This window comes from Botryllus schlosseri, chromosome 16 (assembly GCF_051294905.1).
Source record: "Botryllus schlosseri isolate E-star chromosome 16, Bs_hap1, whole genome shotgun sequence".
NCBI classification, from domain to species: Eukaryota; Metazoa; Chordata; class Ascidiacea; order Stolidobranchia; family Styelidae; genus Botryllus; species Botryllus schlosseri.
The window spans coordinates 5,649,989-5,673,576 of NC_137251.1; the positions used below are offsets into that span (position 1 = coordinate 5,649,989).

The 23,588-nt window shown below is 39.1% G+C and overlaps 2 protein-coding genes, 1 long non-coding RNA gene and 1 pseudogene across 3 annotated transcripts; 2 read left to right on the forward strand and 2 right to left on the reverse strand.

Moving 5' to 3' along the window:
* Nucleotides 1-2,066: 2,066 nt before the first annotated feature.
* LOC145459037 (uncharacterized) lies at nucleotides 2,067-5,697 on the reverse strand (annotated as a pseudogene).
* A 7,376-nt stretch (nucleotides 5,698-13,073) lies between these two features.
* On the forward strand, nucleotides 13,074-14,477 carry LOC145458936 (EKC/KEOPS complex subunit TPRKB-like). Its single transcript, XM_080337450.1, has one exon. The coding sequence runs from the start codon at nucleotides 13,682-13,684 to the stop codon at nucleotides 14,195-14,197; it is 516 nt and encodes a 171-aa protein (XP_080193576.1). The 5' UTR covers nucleotides 13,074-13,681; the 3' UTR covers nucleotides 14,198-14,477.
* A 5,080-nt stretch (nucleotides 14,478-19,557) lies between these two features.
* Nucleotides 19,558-21,997, forward strand: LOC145459446 (uncharacterized). The gene is made up of 4 exons (XM_080338081.1): nucleotides 19,558-19,850; nucleotides 21,214-21,361; nucleotides 21,529-21,632; nucleotides 21,711-21,997. The coding sequence occupies exons 1-4, from the start codon at nucleotides 19,599-19,601 to the stop codon at nucleotides 21,957-21,959; spliced, it is 753 nt and encodes a 250-aa protein (XP_080194207.1). The 5' UTR covers nucleotides 19,558-19,598; the 3' UTR covers nucleotides 21,960-21,997.
* LOC145459447 (uncharacterized) lies at nucleotides 21,656-23,588 on the reverse strand. Its single transcript, XR_013921421.1, has 2 exons — nucleotides 23,448-23,588; nucleotides 21,656-21,870 (listed from the first exon to the last, which is right to left on the reverse strand). It is a non-coding gene; the product is annotated as an uncharacterized LOC145459447 (long non-coding RNA).

The following is a 23,588-nucleotide window of genomic DNA, read 5'->3' on the forward strand; positions in this document are numbered from 1 at the left end:
TCATGTACATAAAAAAACTTCAATCGTGTATATAGGTAGCCTATTTGCCTAAATACTCAGATAACGTTGCATTAATTGAATCAGTTTTATGTCAACCACCCTATTATAAATTCAAAATAATCAATTGGAATATAATAGTAATAACTTATCTTAAAGCAAAATTGGTTATTGTAGCCTACTATTTTCGATTGTAAGCAATTTAATGCAGTTTTTCGAAAGGTGTTCCAGCTCCAGTTCGTCGCATCTGCACTGATATCTTGCTTTTGTTGTTTTGATGTATTGGTGGAACCTTCCCCCTTTCTATTTCCTCTAATCAACAGTATTATCAGAAAATATATCAAGATGACTGAACAGAAAATGAGATTTAATGCTCGTGTTTCCTTCAAGGTTTCCATATGCAGATACCAATTCTCAGACCAACTGTTTGTAGTAGGGTGCTTTTGTGATCTTCCAAAAAGTTTTATGTAGCCTACTACATCCTAGAAGGGATTCCATGCAGTGAGCAGGTTAGCACCTTTCTTAATATGGAATTAGAATCCTTAGTCCGATAGCCTATTCGAATCTGAGATCCATTAAAGATTCCAGATCTAAGCTTCTCGTTTGATATGGATACTAGATATACCCACTTCGTTGGCTTTGCGGAAAATTATCAATTTACAAGTGAAAAGAGATGATACGCATATGAGTATTTTAGTTAAGCTTTCCAGAGAAAAACTTGATAGCTTATACTCCTCTTTCATCTTGGTAGAATGACCAATTGGTACAGGAGAAAATATGTTTCCATTGTGCAAAAGTACAATTTTGAGGCTTGACAAACTGTGTTTTTTCAACAAAGTTCTCGCATCAGGTCATGCTAATATTGATGAAATAACTGAGAACGACATGGGTGTTCACTGTTCATCATACTCAATTATCTATTTATGCGCACTGCGCATAGTATAAAAGTAGAAAAATTTAAGATTTAGGCCCTACTTCCCACGTAGTGAAATATTCAAGGGTAAATGCAGTGATTTCAAGCTATTTTAGGGGTAAAAATATCTTCTTTTCTAGAGCCAATCTGCCAAAACTAATGTGATATTCGTAATCAGCAACCTTGAAAACCTCGCAGAAACGGCTCCTAGATGTTTTGCCACAAAATTTCTTTTTCATTTTGTTCAACAGTGTAATCATAGCGGCGATGCCATATTAGAATCAAAAGCAACGCAGACCCCTCAGGTCGTTGGTATTCACAAAACAGATGCAAAGTTGCAGTTCCGAATTTATTGACGTAATAGAGTGCACCGTATCAATCACTGCGTCTTTCCTTAACAAGAAAAGGAATGAAAAGTGAACGAAGCGGAATCTCCAGATTACATCTTACGCGGAGTGATTAGGCAAGAAAGCAATGCTCATAGAACACGAACTAGTTAATAATGCAGAATTTACAGCGTGGAGAAAAACGACCGGACGAGATCCATAAAAAATTGATATAAGCTGCATCGAACCTTGCATGATCCGCCGGAAATGCAGATTCGTCGATGCTGATGATCGATGTGACACGGAAGATATAATCGCCTCTACAGGATTATATTTCATTACCTAGAAATTCCCCAGACGCCTAGCAATGTGACGAATTATCATATTAGGAAATGCACGCGTGGAATAACATCAAATATCACAGACACTTTTGTCACCAACTGCAACTTGGTATCGACCCCACGCGCTTTCTTGACATGAGATCATAAATTCAGGGTCGGAATAAACTGCCTGCAATCCGTCAATGTGCGAGTGCTTTCAGCAGTTAAAACATCAAGCTTACCATTGTTTTCTCTGTAAATTCGGCCCCTGAGATACGCAGAATACGACTACCTTACACCTACATCAATCTGAACACTTTCAGATTCGTGGTTTCCAATTCGATTGTTTGCAAAATGCGCAGTGCGACTTTGAATTAGCTAATAGTCCGCGTACTCCGTGACATAACTCGAAACCTGTCGGGCTTGTATTGAAAACCTAGCCCTCACCACACTTCGGTACTATTTATAGAAAAAATTCCTGATAACCCAAAAGCATGACGCATAAGAATTAACTGATAAAACTTTTATTACACCCGATACAAACAACTCAGACCACAGTGGTTTATGTTGAAGAACTGCAACCAGAAGCATGCAAAAAGCGCTGACAGCAATGTGCGAAACCACGTAAGCACGAGTAGCGAGGAAAATCTGTATCGGCGATTCGCATTACGCGCGAAGCGCAAGTGGTTCGTTATCACCCTTGTGTCATACTGTAAGCCTGTAACATCGACGGCATGCAGAATTTTACAACAGTACAAGGCGCTTATCAGTTGAGAAGTTCACCTGTCCACCTCGGTGGAACACATATATTACAGAAGTTCCCAATGTTCAACATTGCAAAGAAGGCTGGTAACAGTCACAAAATATCTGCGCATGCGACTGTTGTAGCATATATATGTATCATCGAAAAATACAGCCATAAACGCAAAAAATATAATATTGCAATCGCGCCACGAGACGAAGAAAATTTCGTGCAACAATTGCACAAGCACTTTACTGCAAAAAAGACGTGTAACTGATGAACTCTTACCTACAATTATATTTAAAATTAACAAGCTGATATGGCGATATTAAATCATATGTAGTTGGATATATCTTATGGCTTCAGTTGTCATCGGATATGATTTGTGCAGTATTGCAAATCCCCCATCAATCAGATTTGACATCAACACGATGTTGTTCCATGCATACTATTTCCCACGTTAACGTTTGAACACATTCAATAACGACCATATTCAGCTAGCTGGACGGAAAGTGCGTAGCCTTAGTGCATGTAGGTTTTTGCAAAACCTTTGAACAGAGAAAGTGCATTACGGATGGCAATATATGAGCTTAATACGCAAGTAGTAGGAAGTGAAGTTGACGCACTCAGAGCTCCTGAGTCATTATATCCTAAAGAGTATGTGTTAACGCAGGTGCAAAATTTGAACATGTCTGACCGGATTATTTGCTACAGCCATGTGAGATCAAGCATAGTTGCAGAATACCTGGGTGGCATTGAAGGATCATAACTGACCGAATAATATCTCCAATATCAATCATTTCATGAAATTTATTCATAACTAATGCTAAAACTTATTGTCTGGGTATTGAGTATGAAATTTCAAAAGTTGATACAAATTGCACTTGCCTTAATTCAGGTACATTCACCTTAATTCAGGTACAGAACGAATACGAAAATATCTGAAGTCGTTAACCCATTGAAATGGATTCAAATATACAACAGGGTCATCAAAGCAGTGAATTGGAAACCACTTGGGAATTGGCAACAGCAAGCCCATAACATCTACAATCTATTGCATACAGCCTTGTTGCATACTTGGATTTGGGATATGATATCTGAAGAGCAGACAGTATTACAATTAGGACTGGAACTGTTCACAATAAATTCTCGATAATAATTTCAGTGCGGTAGGCTATGTATGTTACGACTCAAATGTTTATAAATGCAATATTAACAATGACTGGTCGCAAAACAGCAAGGTGCATTATCAGCAAAAGCACTATTAGAACCATACTACACCATACTCTGGCAAGTCGAAGGAATAAGTTTGTCATGCGATAATCTTGAATCACAGTTACTCTATCTGGAACCACTTACAAAGAGTTAATGCCTTAACAAGCGGTACTAAGCATCTAGCAAAACATGAATGAACATGATATAATTCTTCTATGAGCACCAAATCCAAATTAAAGAACTCAAATATACAAGCTAATGTGTACAGATTGTATTGAGGGTAAATAGAAATGAGTAAAGCAGATAACTGACGATGTTATCATAATTATGATTCAATACACTCTATCAATGAACCAGATTGCGTAAATTGTAGTCATGAAATACCGAGGTGTACTGCAGCATTCAGTAGGGTAACAGAAGTATTTGAGAATCATAATGCTTCATTTCAACAGTGTAACCATCCTTTGTTTTGAGCGTGAATAAATATTTTACAGCTTCTCTAAACCGAAAAAGTCAATGAGGGCGGCCATGAGAAGAATCAGTTGCACTTTTGGTTAATGTCAGGTCCTCTGGGACCAGCTTCACTTTTTCTACAGTAAAAATGGACTGGTTATTTCCGAGCAAATGGACTTCTTTTGGCAGCACATCAAACAACGAATGTCGCATAGCCTCATTAGCATTAAGCCGTAAGTTCGGATCATACTGCAAGACACTATAAGCAAAGTCCTCGCCAAATTCTAATGACTTCAAAACCGGAATCAATACAGATAAAGACACACGCCTACGCGGCATTATGAAACAATTGTAATAGAAGTCCTGATAGTGCTCGTAATCAGTTATCTGGGGCCACGATGATGGGTTAGGAGTACCTAGTAACTCAAAGATTTTGTTGAGCTGATCGCACGCATCAGTCTGGCCTGGACATACCGGGGTGCCTATGAGCATTTCCAGAAATATACACCCAACACCCCACATGTCCAATGATGTGTTGTATTGAGTAGACCCAAGCAAAACGTCAGGCGGGCGATACCACAATGTCACGACTTCATTCGAATATGTATTGGTCGGAATCGATTTGGCTCTGGCAAGTCCAAAGTCTGCAAGTTTCAGGTCGCCCCTTTCGCTGATCAACAGATTTTGTGGTTTCAAGTCTCTGTGGAGAATTTTTTTGCCGTGACAAAAATGCAGGCCACGCAGCAGTTGGTATGTGAACAAAACTGCATTATGCGGGTTAATCCCTTTGCCGACACCAACTTTTTCCATGTACAAACTCATGTCTGTGTACATGAACTCAAATACTAGCGTCAGGTTTGAATCAGTGTGTATAATATCATATAGCGCAACGATATTAGCATGCTTCAACGTTTTAAGTAGTGACACTTCCCTGATAGCAGTGAATGGCGTTCCCTCGTCCGAATTCAAAGAGACTTGCTTCAACGCTACAATCTGATCGCTGTCTTTGAAACGTCCTTTGTAGACAGTCGCGTAGGACCCTTCGCCTAACGGCTCCAAAAATTCGTAACTGTGGATTTTTCCGAACGGGGACTTTGGATCCGACACGCTGGAATATCTCCTGGGCCTACGCGGCGATGATAATATGCTTTCCGATTTAGATCTTTCCTTGGTGATTTTTTCATTGTCTTGGCCAAAAAACACAGTTTCACGCTTTTCACTTAATGAGCCAAGTGTGTTGCGTTGCGAAATGGAGTCGCCAGCAATACTAAATGTCGGTTTACACATATTTCCATCATTATCATGAGCACTTTTGGACGTATATTTCTTGTGTTGGTCCCTTTGCGGGCCCTGATGGGGATGTATTTTTTCTGTGTTCATGGAGTTTTCATTTTTATCGCATGCTGCTCCTTCATCGCTTAGACCTTGCAGCACCGATTCAGAAGCAGATGCCGTAAGGTCGGATAAAAAATCGACCGATTTGACCTCTGGGCTCTGAACCCTGGACTCCTTCTCGTCGCTGAGCGAGTTGAATCTTCCAAATTTTTCCGAAAAAGTACGCTTCAAGCGTTTCATCGTAATACTATGTGGTGAGCTAGATTGAGGAATACAATCTATTTTCTACAATGAATTTGACGGAAACTTGAAAAGTAGAGTACAAAAGTTGAAAAACAGTAGTGTACAACTTCTTACTCTTATAATGACCTGTGTAATAAGTAGGGCTGGGCAAAATCGAGTACCTGAGTGATTCGATTCTGAATCCCGTAATATGCTATCACTCGTTATGACGTCATAAAAGAATGTAATACGTCAAAGTTCAAATATGTACCGTTTATGCCCCCACAACGAATATAATGCATTTTATGCATCTCATAAATGATATTTTGGTGTTTTTTCGACCATACCGATTTCATTCCACTTGGTGACAATGTTGTGGAATAATCATGACTTCGGAAATGTGCTACGTCCACTAACCTTCGTAGCTTCGTACCATATGTATCATATCCTACGATACCGCCAATCAAGATTTCAAGGCTTCAGCAGTGAAAATTAGTATCGATACTGTTATTCTCGATGATAAATTAACTTTCAGTGGCAAGCAGCGTATCATTTCAGTACTCGAAAAAATCGTATTTTACTACTCGACTCGAATCATTAAAATTAATACTCGATTCAGATTCGAGTACTCGAATCATTATGCCCAGCTCTAGAATAAGTAGCCTAAATTCTGATTGATCAAAAGTTACATTTTGATAATTTCATTCTTCATAAATTCTATAATCATTACCCGTCCACTATAGGCTATTGATTCCTGAAATCCGCCCAAATTTACTCCAACTTTATCATTTGCATACAAGCCTTGCAAAATAGTTTAAAATTCCCAACAATCATTTATTAAGTTAACAAAACAAACACTGGCCAGTTTTTGAAAAGCATTTTTACATGGATAACAATGGCTTATGATACTGAATATAATAAATGCAAAAGGCAGTAAATTTGAACGGACAGGCTTTTTAAACCAGACTGAAAACAACCACGGCTTAATCTACATTATCTAGTTGGGTATTGTATTCTGACACTTGAATGATGAGATTAGTGAAATGTATTAGGTAGGCTAAACATGCAACCAGAACTATCATAAAATGCTTGCGGCTAGTTGCCTCACTGCTATGACTGTAACTCCTCCCTGTGCTTCACCCTTGTATCGTCATCCCTAGATATATCATCCATCATGATATTGATATATAAAACATACATGTCAACACTTGTACGTGGTTCTAACCTTATCTTGCGATTACTAGCCTACTTTCAAAGCTCTACAGTCTACATGGTAGCCTACTGCCACGATGTCATCTTCTATCTATATCGTTATATGTAGGCATACATGTAAACGATAGTTGACGAAGGAAATATATTATCATTTTTTCTATTGTGACAAGGCAACCAAATCCCATGCCCTAACAAGATTTGCTTCAACAACCAATGAATGAGCTAATCAAATTTATCACATTTGATTGCTCTGTAAGGTGTACTCTGATCAAAATACTTGGCTGTTTTATGGACTACAATATGAGTAAAGGTAAGCCAATTAAACGCATCAGCGTCAGCTATACTCTATCATTACTCCCCGTCGAACGAGAGGCGCCGCAATTTCAGTAGTTCTTGATTGGAAGCCTATTCTTACAAAATTTCACGGAGAAAATAGCACGTAATCATTAGTATTTATTCATGCCCATTATTGCCCATTGACCAACCAAAAAGCCAAACCTACACTGCAGAATATAGCCTACATGAATCTATTCAACTTAATAATTTGATTTCGGCTGAAATGCGCCCAGGCTGTTCTATTGGTGCCTACACCGCTATTATGCAGTACGATACCTTTGAACATTACAAAGAAAATATATGCGACAGCAAATCAGCGTATTGGCGTTCCCGCGGCACTTCACCCGTCTCCCTATGTAGATTTTTTTCTGTAGAATCTGTTGGCAGTGTTAACACTAGCGAGACTAGTTAAGTCTGAACCCGGCAAAGCCGTCGAGAACATTTAGTAATAGACACTTACGTGACCTTTGACACGGACCAATCAGGTTGCAGCAGGATGTAAACAAAGATCAAGCCCGGGCAAACTTACAATGAGCTCTTATGGAGAAAGGTTGAAAAATGAAGATATTTAGCAAAATGACACTGAAATTGGGATAGCTGGCTTTGATGAATGTTAATAACGTATAGCTAGTATGTATTTACAGTGTTCTAACCCAGAATAAACATGAATGGTGGCAAGCACGCATAAGCATGACATGTCCAAATTAATGGATTTCTAACAACGCTAGGATGAAGCAACTATTGCTGTATTATCCTTAGTCGTATGCAATACTATAAGATTTTCGTACCGAATAGCATGTATTAGAGGAATCTTGAGACAGGATAGGTGGGGTATTCATTATGTGTGCTCGGTGTTATATGTGTTCTATTTGTAGAATCGTATATGGCAGGGTTGTAATGACTCGACTCACGATTTTCTGAGGACTCGAGTCATTTTCTCAAAATACGGAAATGGCTCGACTCGAGTTATTGCGCATGACTCGAACCAAAGTCATATGACTCAAGACTCAGACGGCCCAGACCGACATTTCATTGCGATTTCGAAGAATAGTAAAGGAACCAACCTATTGGGATTCGGTCGATTGGTACTATAGTACTTGAAAATGCGACCAGAAACTGTTAAAAGTGAGGAAAATTAGTATATTATAAATGGAAACCATTCAATATCACCAAACAGAGGTATAAAAGTGGGTTTAACAAGACTTTAACTGGAAACTGAGCAGTCAGCACAATGACTTGGACTCGAGTCATAATACCATGACTCGGACTCGAACCTCTGTTCGATGACTTGGACTTGACTCGGTGGTGAATTGAAAATGACTCGAGTCAAAACTATAAAAGTGAGATTGACTTCTGACTCAGAGCCTTGTGACTTGGTTACAACCCTGGTATATGGTATAGTCCAGTCTGTATCATTATCTAGCAAATTACTGTTACACTGGGCACTTGTCTGCATATTCAATAATCAACATATTAATATAATATATGTTAGGGAACATGATCCGTTCCCAGCTGAAATCGTCATTTTCTGCTCTAGCTCGTGTATTGAATCAATCAGGTTAAATGCCGCATAAACACTGTGCTAATAGCCTGTGTAACTTGGAGATTGCTACCCAGACCGTTCCTGGTGTGCCCTTGTACCTTTCCTAGAGCCGATAACATGCACGGAAGAATGTAAAATCTGGATAAAGGCATGTGGACTTTCTATAGCCATCTGAATTCTCATTTTATTAATAAAATGATGTATGCATTATTGTACCAAAAATATTGAATCGTCACATTTAGACACAATTTTGCGTTTCAAAATGAGTCCAAACTGAAACTAGGTGTGTGTTATATTATTCCACTCCAGTGCTTGATGGTGTGCAATGGATTGAAATTGTTGAAAGCAATATATTCAATAATGAGATGGATAGTTGATGACATTGGTAGAGGTCGACATGAGTACGCCTTGATAGGTGCCTGCACAGCAGTGTTGCTCTGTAAAATAAACAATAAACATATTATATATTTTGTGCAGGCTTGATGGATATCTTCTATGAAGCTGCAGAAAGAGGAAGTTGATGGATAAAACGCAAGAAAATCAAATTTCTGGAAGAAGTATAGAAGCACAAAACAGGAAACTCGTCCAAGAAAATTACAAATTGACGGACAATTATTGCTAGTGAAGTTCAGCTCTCATAGCACCATAGTGTCAAAAGATGTGGAGAAGCTGATGAAATTACATACTGGACTACATTAAATTCTTTCTGAATTGCCCGACTTATCCTACTGAAGTCAAATTTCTATCATTGTAGTAAGCATAGTGTTAAACCATTGGGTGAACTGTATGTAACTGCTTCATGAAATTTCGATTTGGCTATGTAAAGATGTGGTTCTTAAAAATGCACCATTTGCATTCATTCGTGAATTCTCAAATCTAGAATGATTATTGACTGTAATGAACTGATTAAGAAAAAACGCCCTGCTCATTGCGATTACATTCACAATAAAATACATACAACTTTAAAAGGATTGATGGATTGTGGTGCACTAACTTTTGTGCGAGAACTATTCACATGGAGCTATGGTGCACCAAGAGATGCTACCATGGCAGAAAAGGGATTTGCCATTGAGTCTGAAATCAAGAAATTAAATCTAGATTTTAATATTCCTGCACATGATTGCCACACACCGTCAAATGTCAGGGCCAAACTGTTCCACAACAAGAAAGATGGCGAGACATCGTATTCATATTAAACAACTGATCGGAAGAATCAAGGAGTATAAAATTTTGTCCGTTGTCATATTATGCAACATTGTGTATCAACTATGGACTAATTGGCTTACTCTAATTCAAGATTAAAAATTAAAAATGAATGACGCAACATATTTGGCAATTGTGCAAATTCAGTTCCATTGCGAATATTGTAATGCCTAATAGCATGCTACAGATCCTAATTGCGCAGTTCCATGGTCAGTGTGTAGCCTACCAACAGTGCATGTCTATTCATTCCAGTGGTGTGCATTGAATCTCATTTAGATGCCCAATTTGTTGAATGAACATTTTTCCAGGTGCAGATGTTGTAGAATTATTTGTGTGGGTGAAATGTTATGAACCCGAAGACACTAGATACACCAAAATCTACCTTGAGGCAGGAGTTGATGGGTAGCGAGTACGGTCGAGAGATGGCTTGGTAATCACGATGGAGCTCACTGATGATGATGCAAATCACAATGTATGTCTTTCAGCCCTTGTAGCTTCAGGTGTTGGAGCGTCTTAATCCATGCATATACATGAGAGCATATATCATAGGGTTACCATATTTTGGAAATCTGAAAAGAGGACACTTTTTCAGACTTGCAAAACCGGATGAGAATTCTCAAAAATGGTAAATTTTTCCTACTTTGTGGGCGGTTGACCAAAAAAAAATGTCAATTTTCTCGCCAGCGACCAAAATACTGTTTTTTCCTTCACTTGAGAAGGTGCATGGCATCTCAGTCGAATTTGCTATGAATATGACCAAAATTCTCAAAAACGGGGACAAAATCTCAAAAGAAGAGGACAAAAGGGCGTCCTCCGAGGACACTTTCAAAAAAGTCAAAAGAGGACAAATCCTCTTAAAAGAGGACGTATGTCGTATGGTAACCATAATATATCAGAACCTATAATATGAAAATAAATCATGGTTACAATATCTACTGCATCATCGCAGTCTCTGAGGAAATGTCTGTTTCCTTACTTACCCTGACTTACAAGTGCAAGGTGAATCAATACTACATTTTCTGAGATATTTCCATTGGGTGTGGTATCTCACTTTTCTGCAAATTGTGATAACATTGGCTGTTCACAATAGAATATTGCTTCCACAATAAGAGAGGATTGTCTCCTCAATCTTTATCCCTCGTGTACGTAGCCTTCCATCAAATACTTCGTAGATTTCTCCGCGGAGGTAAAATAAAATACTGTTCCACTCAAATCCAAAAATCCGATAGATTCTCCATGTAGCTTTCAATCAATATCATCATCATATCATCAATATACGCCAAAATTGTGCTGTGTGGCAGCAGCTATATTTTTCTACCATATATTTCTGAACACGAGATAAGCTTGAAAATTTTGCTCGTGACTTGAGCCTATGAAATCGTCAAAATACGCATTACCACAATCTTGTAGTATAGTATACAACAGGGCTGGCCAACCTTTTCAGCCAACGGGCCACATTCGATCGTGGAATGATTGCGCGGGCCACTAGCCGCGCAAAGCGCGAAAATTTTTTGAAGTTCATAAGTCAATAATATTGTCATTTGACTATATTGCGTGCCTGTTGTATATCGCTGGGCTAATTTTGCGAGGACTGGGCTATTCGGCGCTTGGACATACCGATATCGACAGATGCGACCAACATGCGTCAATCATTTCGGGCCTATGTTTCGTAGTCGACGGTCTTAGTGCGAGCGCAAACGCAATGTCGCATATATTGAACGACACTTTGTTTCGTAATCGCGAATATAGTTAGACCCAATCTGATACATTAGGTGTTCTACCATTTTCACAAAAGGGCAACAATATTAAAAACAAGAAATCGAGTAACAAAATGTTGCGCCAAGCTTGTAGAAAATTTTTACCTTCGATAAATCTACCGAAAATTATTCTGCGCTATTGTAGTGTACGAAGATATATCAATACGTGAAAGGCTGATGGATCTGTCAATGCGTCGGAACTGATATTTTAGTCATCCCATCTCAAGTGTTGCGGCCAGACTAATGAAATTTTTGGTTGGCCTTGCAAGTTCACAATCTGTGCAATCCATTTTTGATATTATAAATTTCGGAAATGACCTCGCGGGCCACTCAAAACCTTCTCGAGGGCCACATGTGGCCCGCGGGCCACGGGTTGGCCGGCCCTGGTATACAACAATCGTTGCTTATAATCCGAAAAATTGTCAAAACTCCATGCATTTGGACACACCATGCTGATGCGTGCTTGCCACCATTCAAGTTTATTCTAGGTTAGAACACTGTAAAAACATACTAGCTATGCGTTATTACCATTCATCAAAGCCAGCTATCCCCAATTCAATGTCATTTTGCTAAAAATCTTCATTTTTCACCCTTTCTCCATAAGAGCTCATTGTAAGTTTGCCCGGGCTTGATCTTTGTTTACATCCTGCTGCAACCTGATTGGTCCGTGTCAAAGGTCACGTAAGTGTCTATTGCGAGTGGGCAAGGCGAGTGAAGAACGAAATCGAAGGAACGGGGTGACGGAGTCATCATGCGGATAGCGTTCAGGGATTGCAACTTTCGCTTGTTGCTCACTATTTTGCTGACACCATGCGACAACATAACCGGTCGTTGGCTCGTTGCGCTGTGATAGGAAGTTTCAATAAGTGTTGTTCGAGAACTTACAGCCGCTTTAGAAGTCTGTGCTCTCGTTCTGGTGGAATATGATTTTTTTAGAAACAATGAATTGAGAAATTTCCCATCTATAACATGTGTAGGGTAGACAGTATACTGGTTACAAAGACAGTTACGCTGATAACTAAAGCCCAATATCTGCAAGTGACATTTTGCCTTCCTTAATCGAAGAGTATCACTGTATCAGTATCAGTTTGTTAATATTTTCATCATTTCAAAACACCACACAACTGCGATACAATGAAAAGATAGGAAGGTGTCGAAACGACTTGAGGTAGTCTTTGAGTTCAGACACCCACCTTGGCCTAGGCGAAGTAGAGAAGAGGCATGCACAATGCAATGCACAGCACACGCACACAGAGTATACGAATTGTGCTCAAGTATGTTGACGAACCTGCCAAATAGGTGATGTATGTACTGTAGGCCTATGTGATGTCGTAATGATTCCAACGAATGATTAGCCGTAGGTTTTCTGCAGCCATTCTCCCTCATCTATGGTGCAAATTGCGAACGTCTTTTGCCCAGCCAACATCAAGAGAAATGCGTTATTGGTGTGAAAGCTATGCGGTAAAATGATGAAAATATGTAAGATATGTAAGTAGGTAGGCTACTCTGCCTACTGCTGAACATTCCCCCCCAAATTCTCATTCCAATAATAAGCCATTAACTTGGACGATAGTTTTTGGTAGTCAAATATATATAGATGATGTGATTGGTATCGCTGTTCTGTTCCCACGTTTCTTATTGGCCCCAGCCGAATTCTGCTGGCTGCGATTACATGTTTGATGATGAACCTGAGTCTTATCAACTCGTTCCTGATGTTTCATAGAATCGAAATGTGTTTTCAACTCGTAATCTTGTCAAAATTGTTACTTCACCCACTGTCTAGAAATCAAGGTGCAGATGGTAATGTGAACTTGACCAAGCCTGCAGCAGAATACACCTCATCATAAAACTGCCACTTGTTTTGTTAGAGTTCCAATAAAATTGATTGTAAACTCCATCAGCGCATTCAAATTATAAATTGCTGAACTTATCCGCTGTCTTAGGCCTGCCGTCTTGATGATTTGTGAAGTTTACCAGCATTTGCAATTACTAGTTTTGTGGTACCATTCATTTGATGTCGATCTAGATACAATTGACTTCGGTTGAAGTGCAGTATTTCTCTGAAAGAGAAAATTTCATATTTCAATTTTTCTGATATTTCAGAGCCATGCCTAAATATTCATTAAGTCCGTTATTCTCAAGCAAGGAGATATGCATTGAATTGATGACTGATGTAGAAAATGCTGCAGAGCTAAAAGAATCGACAATAAATGGGTGTTTGCAAGCCTGTCTCATAAACCCTCAGAATATTTTGGAGCCTTTTCAGATTCTAATAGCTGCAAACAAAGCCCTTCACAATGCAAAAATAGGTAAACTCAAAACAAGATCACTGTACTCGGAATTACTATTCAACCTGTCGCCTACAAACAAAATAAACAACAGCATGGTCACCTTCGGAATCGATGACAATGCGAGGGATATTCTTGTTGTGGTATTTGGAAATGAAGCCGACATGGAATCTGTATTAAGTCAGGTTCAAGGAACTCTTGCAAATCTGGAATCACTTTCACATAAACGGAATGAAGCCAAGGTCCGGAAAGCATACAAATTGAATGAAAGTGAACAGGGAAAGATTTTGCTGGGATCCGTGTTGACAGCCATGGCTGTGAAAGATGTCAAATGACTTGCAAGTTGCAACCATCTTGACACTATTCAGGAATGTGCTCTGCTTACATTCCAATCCTTCGATGCTGGTGTTAGTTTCGGGGACAGATAGCTGATCAACATTCGGTCCAGTTGTTTTGATGACGGACTCAAATCACGGAAACCGTTTTTGAAAGCAATTACACATACACAAGCTCTTACAGACTTGATAGGAGATGAACCATCTCCACCAGTTATTGTGCCGTCTGCAAACATATCAGGTCATACCATTTTTATGTTAGACATATGGTTCTTGCATTCCTAGTAGACATATGGTTCTTGCATTCCTAGTGACTGCAAAAATCATGACAGAAAATCCATAGACTTGCGCCCTTGTACTGCGAATGTTATTTTGCCTAACTGATATAGCAGTATAAGTATGAAATCATGGAATGGTACAGTGCAAAATCTGGGTTTTGTTGTAAACGCTTGACAATACATTGATTCAAGGATTAGTGACTGGCTTATGTAGCGGCGTAGCCTACTTTCTTGTCCACGACTAGATAATTAGCCTATTATATGTTGACGTGAAGTCTTCTCTACAAAGACAACATTGTAGGCTATCATATTCACATATATTTCGCTTTTATCGACCTTCCTCTCAAATGTATTTCACAAGAAATCCATACACACCAATGACAACACACAGTTTCACTTCTAGCCACTTGAAATGAACATGCAATGCATCCTCTGAATATTTCATGGAACAAATGGATTAATAAAACTACTGATCCCTGGAAGGCCAGTGCATAACTCATCTTTAGACCTATCAAAGAGAAATTGCCTATTAATTACTATAAATTATTTTGGACACATGGTGTACAAACGTGTGGCTGTAGCCATTCGTACACAGACTGAGCTTGATCCTACAGCAGAGCCATATTGCACATAAAGTTGCCATAAGGCCATACTCCATTTTCGTTGAGCACTGCAAATGTGTGAATCTCCACGATGCAACCAAAATCACCAGTTCCCGACACGATCGCGCGGGATGAGACGTAGTTCAGATCCGTGTTTAAGGAAAACTGTTCCTGCATCCTGTGATGGATTTATTCCCACTCCGTCATTGGTAATTATAGCAGTCGTTGCGGGTGGAACTTGGAATTGTTCAGCGGCAAATTTCAGGACAGCTGTAAAAGGAGTCGTCTCTGGAACGCTCATTACTTTATATGGCAGCTTTGGATCAGACGTCAACGTGATTTTGAACGTAACTTTCGACATCTTGATGAAGTATATTGATGTTCAAAGTCTCTAAGTACTATACTTCTTTTCTGCATTTAGAAAGCAGTAAAGGTTATGCGTCAGTAACAGTTGATAAAAATCCCAGTACACTACCCTCGCCTAAATTACATAATCCTTGCGAGACCTTCCTTAAGACAACAATGCAACTACGACAACGCTAAGATATCCGCCATATCGTAATCGTCATTTCCCACCACAGTGCCCGTGCAGTATTTCTCAAGCCAACAAGACAGTTTCAGGTCATGCATGACTTGTGTGCGTGTTGCCTGAACCGTGACGAAGCACAGATGACCAACCTATAGAAAGTAAACAACTTGTTGCTGGATCAGAACGGGATTATGTTATATAATTCATAAAATTTCTATAATATTGAAATTCAAACCTATAATTTACATGCAGCCCATTGAAGAAATGGTTCTTTATGTCAATCACGAGCTCATGGAGCTCCATTCGTTTTCTTGATGATCTGATATGCATTTTTCTCACTCCAGTGGTTCCAAACGTGGGCGAGTGTGAGAAACAGAGGGCGAAAATAAGGAAGCGGGCGATGGGGGGCGGTTGGCGAAAATGTTGGAACGGCTATATCTAACTAATCGCCTAGGAAAGCACGTGAAAACCAGGTTGTTTTGAAGCTGCCTCGAATGTTGACTAAAAAATGGTAAACTGGTTTTTAGTTATATACGTTGCGAGCTGGAGACGGGTCTTTCGGTTGTCATGTCGAAAAAATGAGCTTTTTCAGTCAATTCACCAGCGATCAGAGATTCGTTGTATTAAGTTTCCCGTTCATACGTCCTCTTTTTCGGTTCCGAAAATATGGCGGTGTAGGAGGGGGCGAAAATTTGCGTTGAGCTTGATAACGGTTCGAACCACTGGACTAAACGTAAATCGAGGTGTGAAGTCTCATATGATACAGATTCGCTATCGGAACCTCATTTTGTTATAAAGAGTAGAGAGTAACTTACGTTCCGTTTGATTACTTACGTGATTTGAATGGACGTGTTTCTTTCTATATGGACCCAATTTCATATTTTTTATTCTCTCATCAACATTCATAACCGTCCATACCACAAAACAATCTGTTGGGGTTGCTAGCATCCCAGTTGGATTTTGTGATATGACGATAAGGGGGGCGCGAAATTTTTCACTATCAAAAAGGGGGGCGTGTCTAAAAAAAGGTTGAGAACCACTGGGCTATAGGTATCTAACCTACGTGGGTTAGTTATCTATAATTAGGCAGTTACGCAGAAAACGAACTTTATTAGTTGTCAGTCGCTGTTATGAAGTAAATATGTCAACAACTACCTAAAGTTCGTACTCTGCCAGGGATATCCCTGGTACACTGCGTGACTACCTGATCGCGTCGAGCATGTGCGGCGGTGAAGGCACCGTGCAATGTAACGGGTTAAGGAATGACGCGCAGCCGCAACAGCTGGAGCGTGAAGGTCCTGTGAAAACTGCAATAAATTGCAGCTCCATGACGGTGGCGTCCTGCCTACTGATATTGCGAGCTCCCGTAATACGTGAAACGGCAAATGCCGGCTCGCCGATGATTTTTATCAGCAGCCGTTGATTGTTAATGCCTTGATGTGACAATCGTCATATTTAATATGACGAGTACGAAATTTCAAATCTTTGTCCGGTTTATGTAAATGGGACTACTGCTCGCCAAAGCAGCATCGATCAACTGCGTTTAACTATGAACGTAACCAAGCATCAATACAAGAATATTATCCTGCTGCGAGGTAATAGCGTCTCGTGTGTATTGAAAATATGACGTAAAGATATGACGGGTGTTCTTACAATCACACTACTATAGGGTTACCATATTTTGGAAATCTGAAGAGGACACTTTTTCAAAATTTTCAGACTTGCAATACCAGAGGAAAATCCTGAAAAAATGGTAAATTTTTCCTACACCGTGGTCGGTTTACTGAAAAAAGGTTATATTTATGGATCAGCGCCCAAAATGCAGTTTTTCTTTCACATTATCAGTTGGTTGACTAAATAAAAATAAATAAAAAAAGGTCAACTTTCCGGCTCAGCTCCCGAATAGCCGCCGGAGCGTTACTTCAGTGCTGATTTACTGTATCTCAATCGAATTTTACCCTGTATTTAAACAAGATTCTCAAAAAAAGGACATTTGGGCGTTTTCCGAGGACACTTACAAAAAAGAGGACGTATGGTAACTCTACACTACTACTTGTATGTCGTGTATCATTTACTACGTGTGTGAAATTCGTTGCCTATGACGAGCAAAGCTAATACTATGACGAAATAATGAGCAGTGGCGTTTAAAGATCCGACGTTTTTGCTGTCACTGTTAGTACAATATCGCACTCTTCATTGTTCATGAATGTTCTGTTCAGTTAATGTCATAGTCCTTGTACAAATAAAAAGCAATCGTTGTTTCTCAAAGAAATCGATTAGATATGGGAAATATTCGATTACGATTACGATTACTTCGGACTTTTGGTCGAATGAAATCGATTGCGATTACGATTATTTGAAAATGCCGTAATCGTTGTAATCGATTGTTATTACTAATCATGATCTGATCAGGTCCGTAACTGCTGCACAGAAAGGGTCCCGAAATTATTTCGTGAAATAACATAAATTATGAAGTGATTTTTTGAAAACTTTTTCGATTTAATATTTCCGGATATCTTGATTATTGGGTGTCCTTCCCAAAGAAAACATACGCACACGCATCATTTATAGAAATGGGCATTTCGGCGTTGGCCATTACCACACCACGACGCACCAAGACATATGAAGTTTTAGGCCGCGTAACATATGCGACTCCGCGAAGTGCTGTGCCAGAACGACCGACAGCGAGAAAACCTTGGCCGAAAAGGACTGCCCTTATGCTGACCGAAAACTTCGATTTATATATACAATATATATATGTTTAATTGTCTATAGGCGCTAAATGGCTGGCGCCGAATGTTCCTGTCCAAGCACTCTGAACCCCCCAAGACGAATGCCATCCCGCAGGGAACAAGGAACAATTATTTGCCAATGAAGAAATCCTAATTTGAAATCGTTTGCGTCTTTTAGTTTAGTATGTTTCGGCGATTTCAATATCTTTTGACATAGTAGACAGGAAACAAAAAACAACGTGAACGAAATTATGTAGAATTAGAATAACCCAAAAGTTACGAAACTATAGCGTGTTTTGTTTATGTGCTTGTAATTGAAATACTTTCCTGAATATTTAGGCTAACGGACGAAATTTGCAGTTCTACCCAGGGTTGTAATGACTCCGACTTGAGTCATTTTTTTCAAATGCGTAATGTAATTTCTCGCATGAAGTGGGCAACAGGGCACTTTCGTACATGAGTAGATGAATACGGCTCTAATGCAATCAGAAAGTATGTGTCGATTTACGGACAAGGTTGGAATTGGAGACTGGAAGACGTATCTAGGGTTGATGCCAAACACAATCCATGCTCATTTCACAACTCTCAAGTTTCGTTTCTATAAAAGTTGCGACTAGCGAGTCCATAATTAATCCTAATGGATCAGAAATTAGGTTCATTGATTGATGAGCTAATGTATACACAAATTTTTTCTTCAAGACATAGAATAGCAATCAATTGATGACATTAGTGATATTTGCTTGCAATCATGTAGTCTGGTTATAATACCGTCGACAGTTATCGCTATGACGCAAGGCAGGTATCTCAAGTTATAGCGCCGGGAAATAATCTTATGATAACAGCGGTTATGCTGTGCCGTGGAAGATGCTCGAGATTTTTGGAATCTGATTTTATATCGAAGTTATCTGCTTTATCGGCTTTTTCGCTTTCCGTGATGGTACATCACCAAGGATTCAGCCGCGTAAATGTAGTAAAAGCGAAAACATTGCTCAATCCAACAAGAACAGTAAATTCTGATCTGGAGACCCAGCGAATGTGATCATGATCATGTCTTAACCTGCCAATCGCGCGTAAAAATGACTATTATCTAGTGCGGTTTATACGATATTCTGTTGAATCTAAACGCGATGCAAACGTCAAATTCTCGATCCAGGAACGCCTGTATAGTGTAACATTTATCTCGAGAGTATACTTAGTAAGTTGTAAGGAATCTCTAATTTCAACTTTTCCAATTTGCAGGTTCCAATCCTAATTATAAGAATGAAGGTAATCTGTGCCGGATTTCCGAAAACCGGAACCAAATCTTTGAAATCCGCCTTGTCCATGCTTGGATATAGCGTCTACGATTACTCGGAGAATATGCTATACTATTCGGACAAATGGAAACAGATTATGGACGATGGGTGGAACAGTGATGACTTCAAAAGCATGTACGAAAATATTGACGCGGTATGCGACGCACCAGCTTGCTATTTTTGGGATGAGATACTCAAGGCCTTTCCAGATGCTAAGGTGATTGGATTATTCATACGATATGGTTGCATATCGACATATCGTTCCATTACCCATACAACAATAGAATCAATGTACTATACTTTTTAAATCATAAATAGAGTAGATAAGATATTGTTCTAATATAATTTATTGTGACATGCGACAAGTGTATAGCCATATCTGATGGAATCACCGGTGTCTGATAGCTATATTCATGTGCTGGCATCGGGTCTCTCTAAAAACACCAGCTTCTGCACTCTATCGCAATGCTGTTCAAATCATTTTGATGGACTCGCCCGCGATGCATTGCAATGGAATGAGGGCATGTGAATTGTGAACACGTCCAATGTCTATGGATTTCGAGGGATAAATTGTATAACAAATCTAGAGGTATTACGATGGCATTTATGGAAAAAAAATTAGTGATGTGATCAGATGAAAGGAAATTCAATAATAATACGCAATCACATGCATTGTAGCTTCCAATATTGCTCGCATCCAGAATTCCCATTGCACGTGCATTTGAATTTGGACTCGGTTGGTGAAACATACCGGGGCACGACTTCGTGACAACGACAGTTTCGGCTCCGATCAGCTATCACATTTAGCATGATGACGCACTGAAGTGGTCTGTGCTCAAAACAAACCGTTATAATCAGTATTCAAATATACCAGCGCGATAAGCCTGTCTACAGTAGCGTAACAGACTTAGTGCACGTTACTCAATTTACAAGTAATACATAGTGATGGCGTAATCAATCGTGCTATAGAAAGATATGCAGGCATGCAGCATATCGCGGATGAAAATTCAGGTCATTCCATACCGCTTATTGACTATGTTCATCGTATATAAGCACAAAAAGATTGCAGTTTCGTGAAAAGCCAATCGGAATAACTGAAAATACTCCAACGGCCTTATAATTGTAAAAGTCAAAATGCGATTTTCGTGGTCTGTAATTGTGACTGTTGAATCATACTTTGTTTCATTGGTTGCAATTATGAATCTGTCTGAATCACTACACTATGGTGATAACTTTTGATACGAGGCAGCCTAAAAGTCATCGAGTTCGAGTCAAAATAGTGCATTTCTACTATTGATATTTTGATGAACGTATGCATACTGCATAGTAACAACAGCTAGAGAACTCCAGACAAATCGGAATCCGACTCAATTACGCTACACTTCCGCAACGTGACATACACATTATAAAATAATTGATATTTTGTAAGGTAATATCTTGAAATCCCGAGAGTTTCTTCTATTTCTTCTGGCAAATACTCAAAATCTAACATATACATGAGATTGGGACATGATAAATATAAAATATCCGCTATGAGTTTAGCGGCAGCTTGATTCATCATTATTTACTTTTGTCATCAGGTAATCCTATCGACGAGAATGACCGAGGAGGAATGGCTAATCAGTGCTACAAAGCAACTGGAAGTATTACGTAACAGCCGCATTTTATCAACAGCAAAGCTCCTCTCTCCTACGTTCGGTCGAATACTCAAAGCTCAAGAATCATTAGGTCAGCGTCAATGAGTATATAAATTTATACGTGGTTGTAGAACTTGATATCTTTAAATATATCGTAATGCGAAAATAGAGCAAAATAAGCACAAGGACATTGACAGACCTGCTTATAATTGGAGACAATTCTGTTAATCCTAAAAATATTTACATGTATGATTCCAGAAAGAGTTGTATTCGGATTATCCCTCAAGCGATGGGGAGAATCGGGTTGCAATGGAACAATGCTGAGAAAGAAATACAGAGAGCATAATTCTTACGTTGCCAATGTACGTATTCTATATCCATAAAGTCAGTTGCTTTGGACGTATATTGGAAAAATTGTATATTGGAAATTCATTCTACAGAATGCACCAAAAGGGCGACTGTTGGTGTTCCACTGCAAGGAAGGTTGGAAGCCGCTGTGTGAGTTTCTCCACACGTCTGAGCCCGATGCACCATTTCCGCACGAGAACAAGAATGGAGAAATGCTGGCACGCAGTTCTCACACCGATCCCATGATGATTACTGTGAAAAAGGAAATCATTACCACCGGGTTAACTGCCTTCTTTTCTACCATTATCATGATTTTCGTTTTCCTGGTCGTACTTCCGTAAAGCAACTTGATCAATAAATACATTATTTTTGGATCCTTTGCAGATTGATTATTTTCATGTAATTATACAACTGACAGAGTATTTTGTATGAAAGACCATTTCTTCATGATGTCAATGTCCAGATTTCCAGATAAACGACATTACAATCGTACAAGATTTTCGCTCGCCTCACACTTGCTTGAACATGAACATATAATGCGTCAGAACATAATTGACACGACTCACTTTTCTTTCTTATTTTCACCAGATTCACCAACTTGGAATTGACTAGACAATTTTGACCTGCTACCACCACAAATGTCGATCGTAGAACACGGTCAAATCAAACAGTAGCCTACATAACATGAAAGCTTCGGTAATTGTCAAGTGTCAACTCCTTGCCGACTGTGTGATATTATCGAATGTTCGATAGTGATATTCTCCCATTAATTCATGTGTATTTACTTGATCTAAATTCTACGATGAGAGCACGGGTATCCAATGTGTGCAACATTTTTTTTTCACAACACCTTTGCAATATGTATGTTATGTAGGCTACTTGAAATTGCGAAAAAGCAGGGGATCCCCCTAATATCGTGTATAACCTATGATGAGACCACTAAACACTATCAAAAGCAGGTATATATCAGCCTATATTTATCAACACCCTACACGCACTTACGCATACAACGTTCTTCATCAATAGCAATGAGCCTAAGAAATGATATATGCAATGGTATAAATATCAATGCCAAGTAAAAACGAAAAACGAAACCACATTGATATACAATACCAATGCAAGTATCGATCTTATATTTTTTTAGGATATCAAGGATATGGCTGATATTTTTATTAGTTCGAAGCCAAAGTAAAAAACTTATAGCGAAACTTGGATGGTAGAGGCCTACTGTTGCGGGTCAATGAAATCAATCCCGGCAAGTTAGCCAAGTGAAGTCAATGATCCTAAATACGTAGGCCTATACTTCGTTACTGATCACCTCTGGCCAGACGAAGGGTTGCCATTGGTGTGAAACCATATAGGTAGTCAAAGTATAGTCAGCGTTGATATTCATGTGGAGTAAAGAAGTAGAAGTTACGCCGCATATCTCTACTCAACTACAAGTAGAAGTCACCCGTTCCAAGACATGTCACTAGTTCAAGTAGAAATATATAATCAAGGAATAAAAAGTACTGAAGTATAGTAGTTTCAGGAACATGATTTGGAAGAGACGTCGCATATTATTTAGAAGTTAATCGAAAGTGGCCGCGTCCGAAGATTCACGAATAATTCAAGATGACTAATGTGTTAATGACCTTACAAACAGTTTCAACTTTCTATAATATAGTAATTTGTCGTGACGCAGGGGTTATATGTTCATTGTTATGAAAATTTAACTCACAGAAGTGATGCCAACATATGCCCAAACTACTTTTAACTTTACAAAATCCTAAGTAGAAACAGTAAGTATTTTGCCTAAAAACTCCTAGTAGAAGTGCAAGTATACTTACTACTTAGTCGAAAGACAATCGCCCAAGTATACGTAGGGCAAGTAAGCAATACGACTTGAGTATACACTGAAAAAGTACGAGTAGCAGACTTCATTATCGACCAACTCTGGAAACCACTACCTAAAGTGGCGTGGAACCCTC

Bases quoted from the DNA above. Each gene is read 5' to 3' on its own strand.
- LOC145459446 (XM_080338081.1), top strand. From the start codon at position 19,599: ATGAAGGTAATCTGTGCCGGATTTCCGAAAACCGGAACCAAATCTTTG. The intron at 19,851-21,213 runs GTGATTGGATTA...TTTTGTCATCAG, and splicing joins AGGCCTTTCCAGATGCTAAG to GTAATCCTATCGACGAGAAT. The intron at 21,633-21,710 runs GTACGTATTCTA...TTCATTCTACAG, and splicing joins ATAATTCTTACGTTGCCAAT to AATGCACCAAAAGGGCGACT.
- LOC145458936 (XM_080337450.1), top strand. From the start codon at position 13,682: ATGCCTAAATATTCATTAAGTCCGTTATTCTCAAGCAAGGAGATATGC.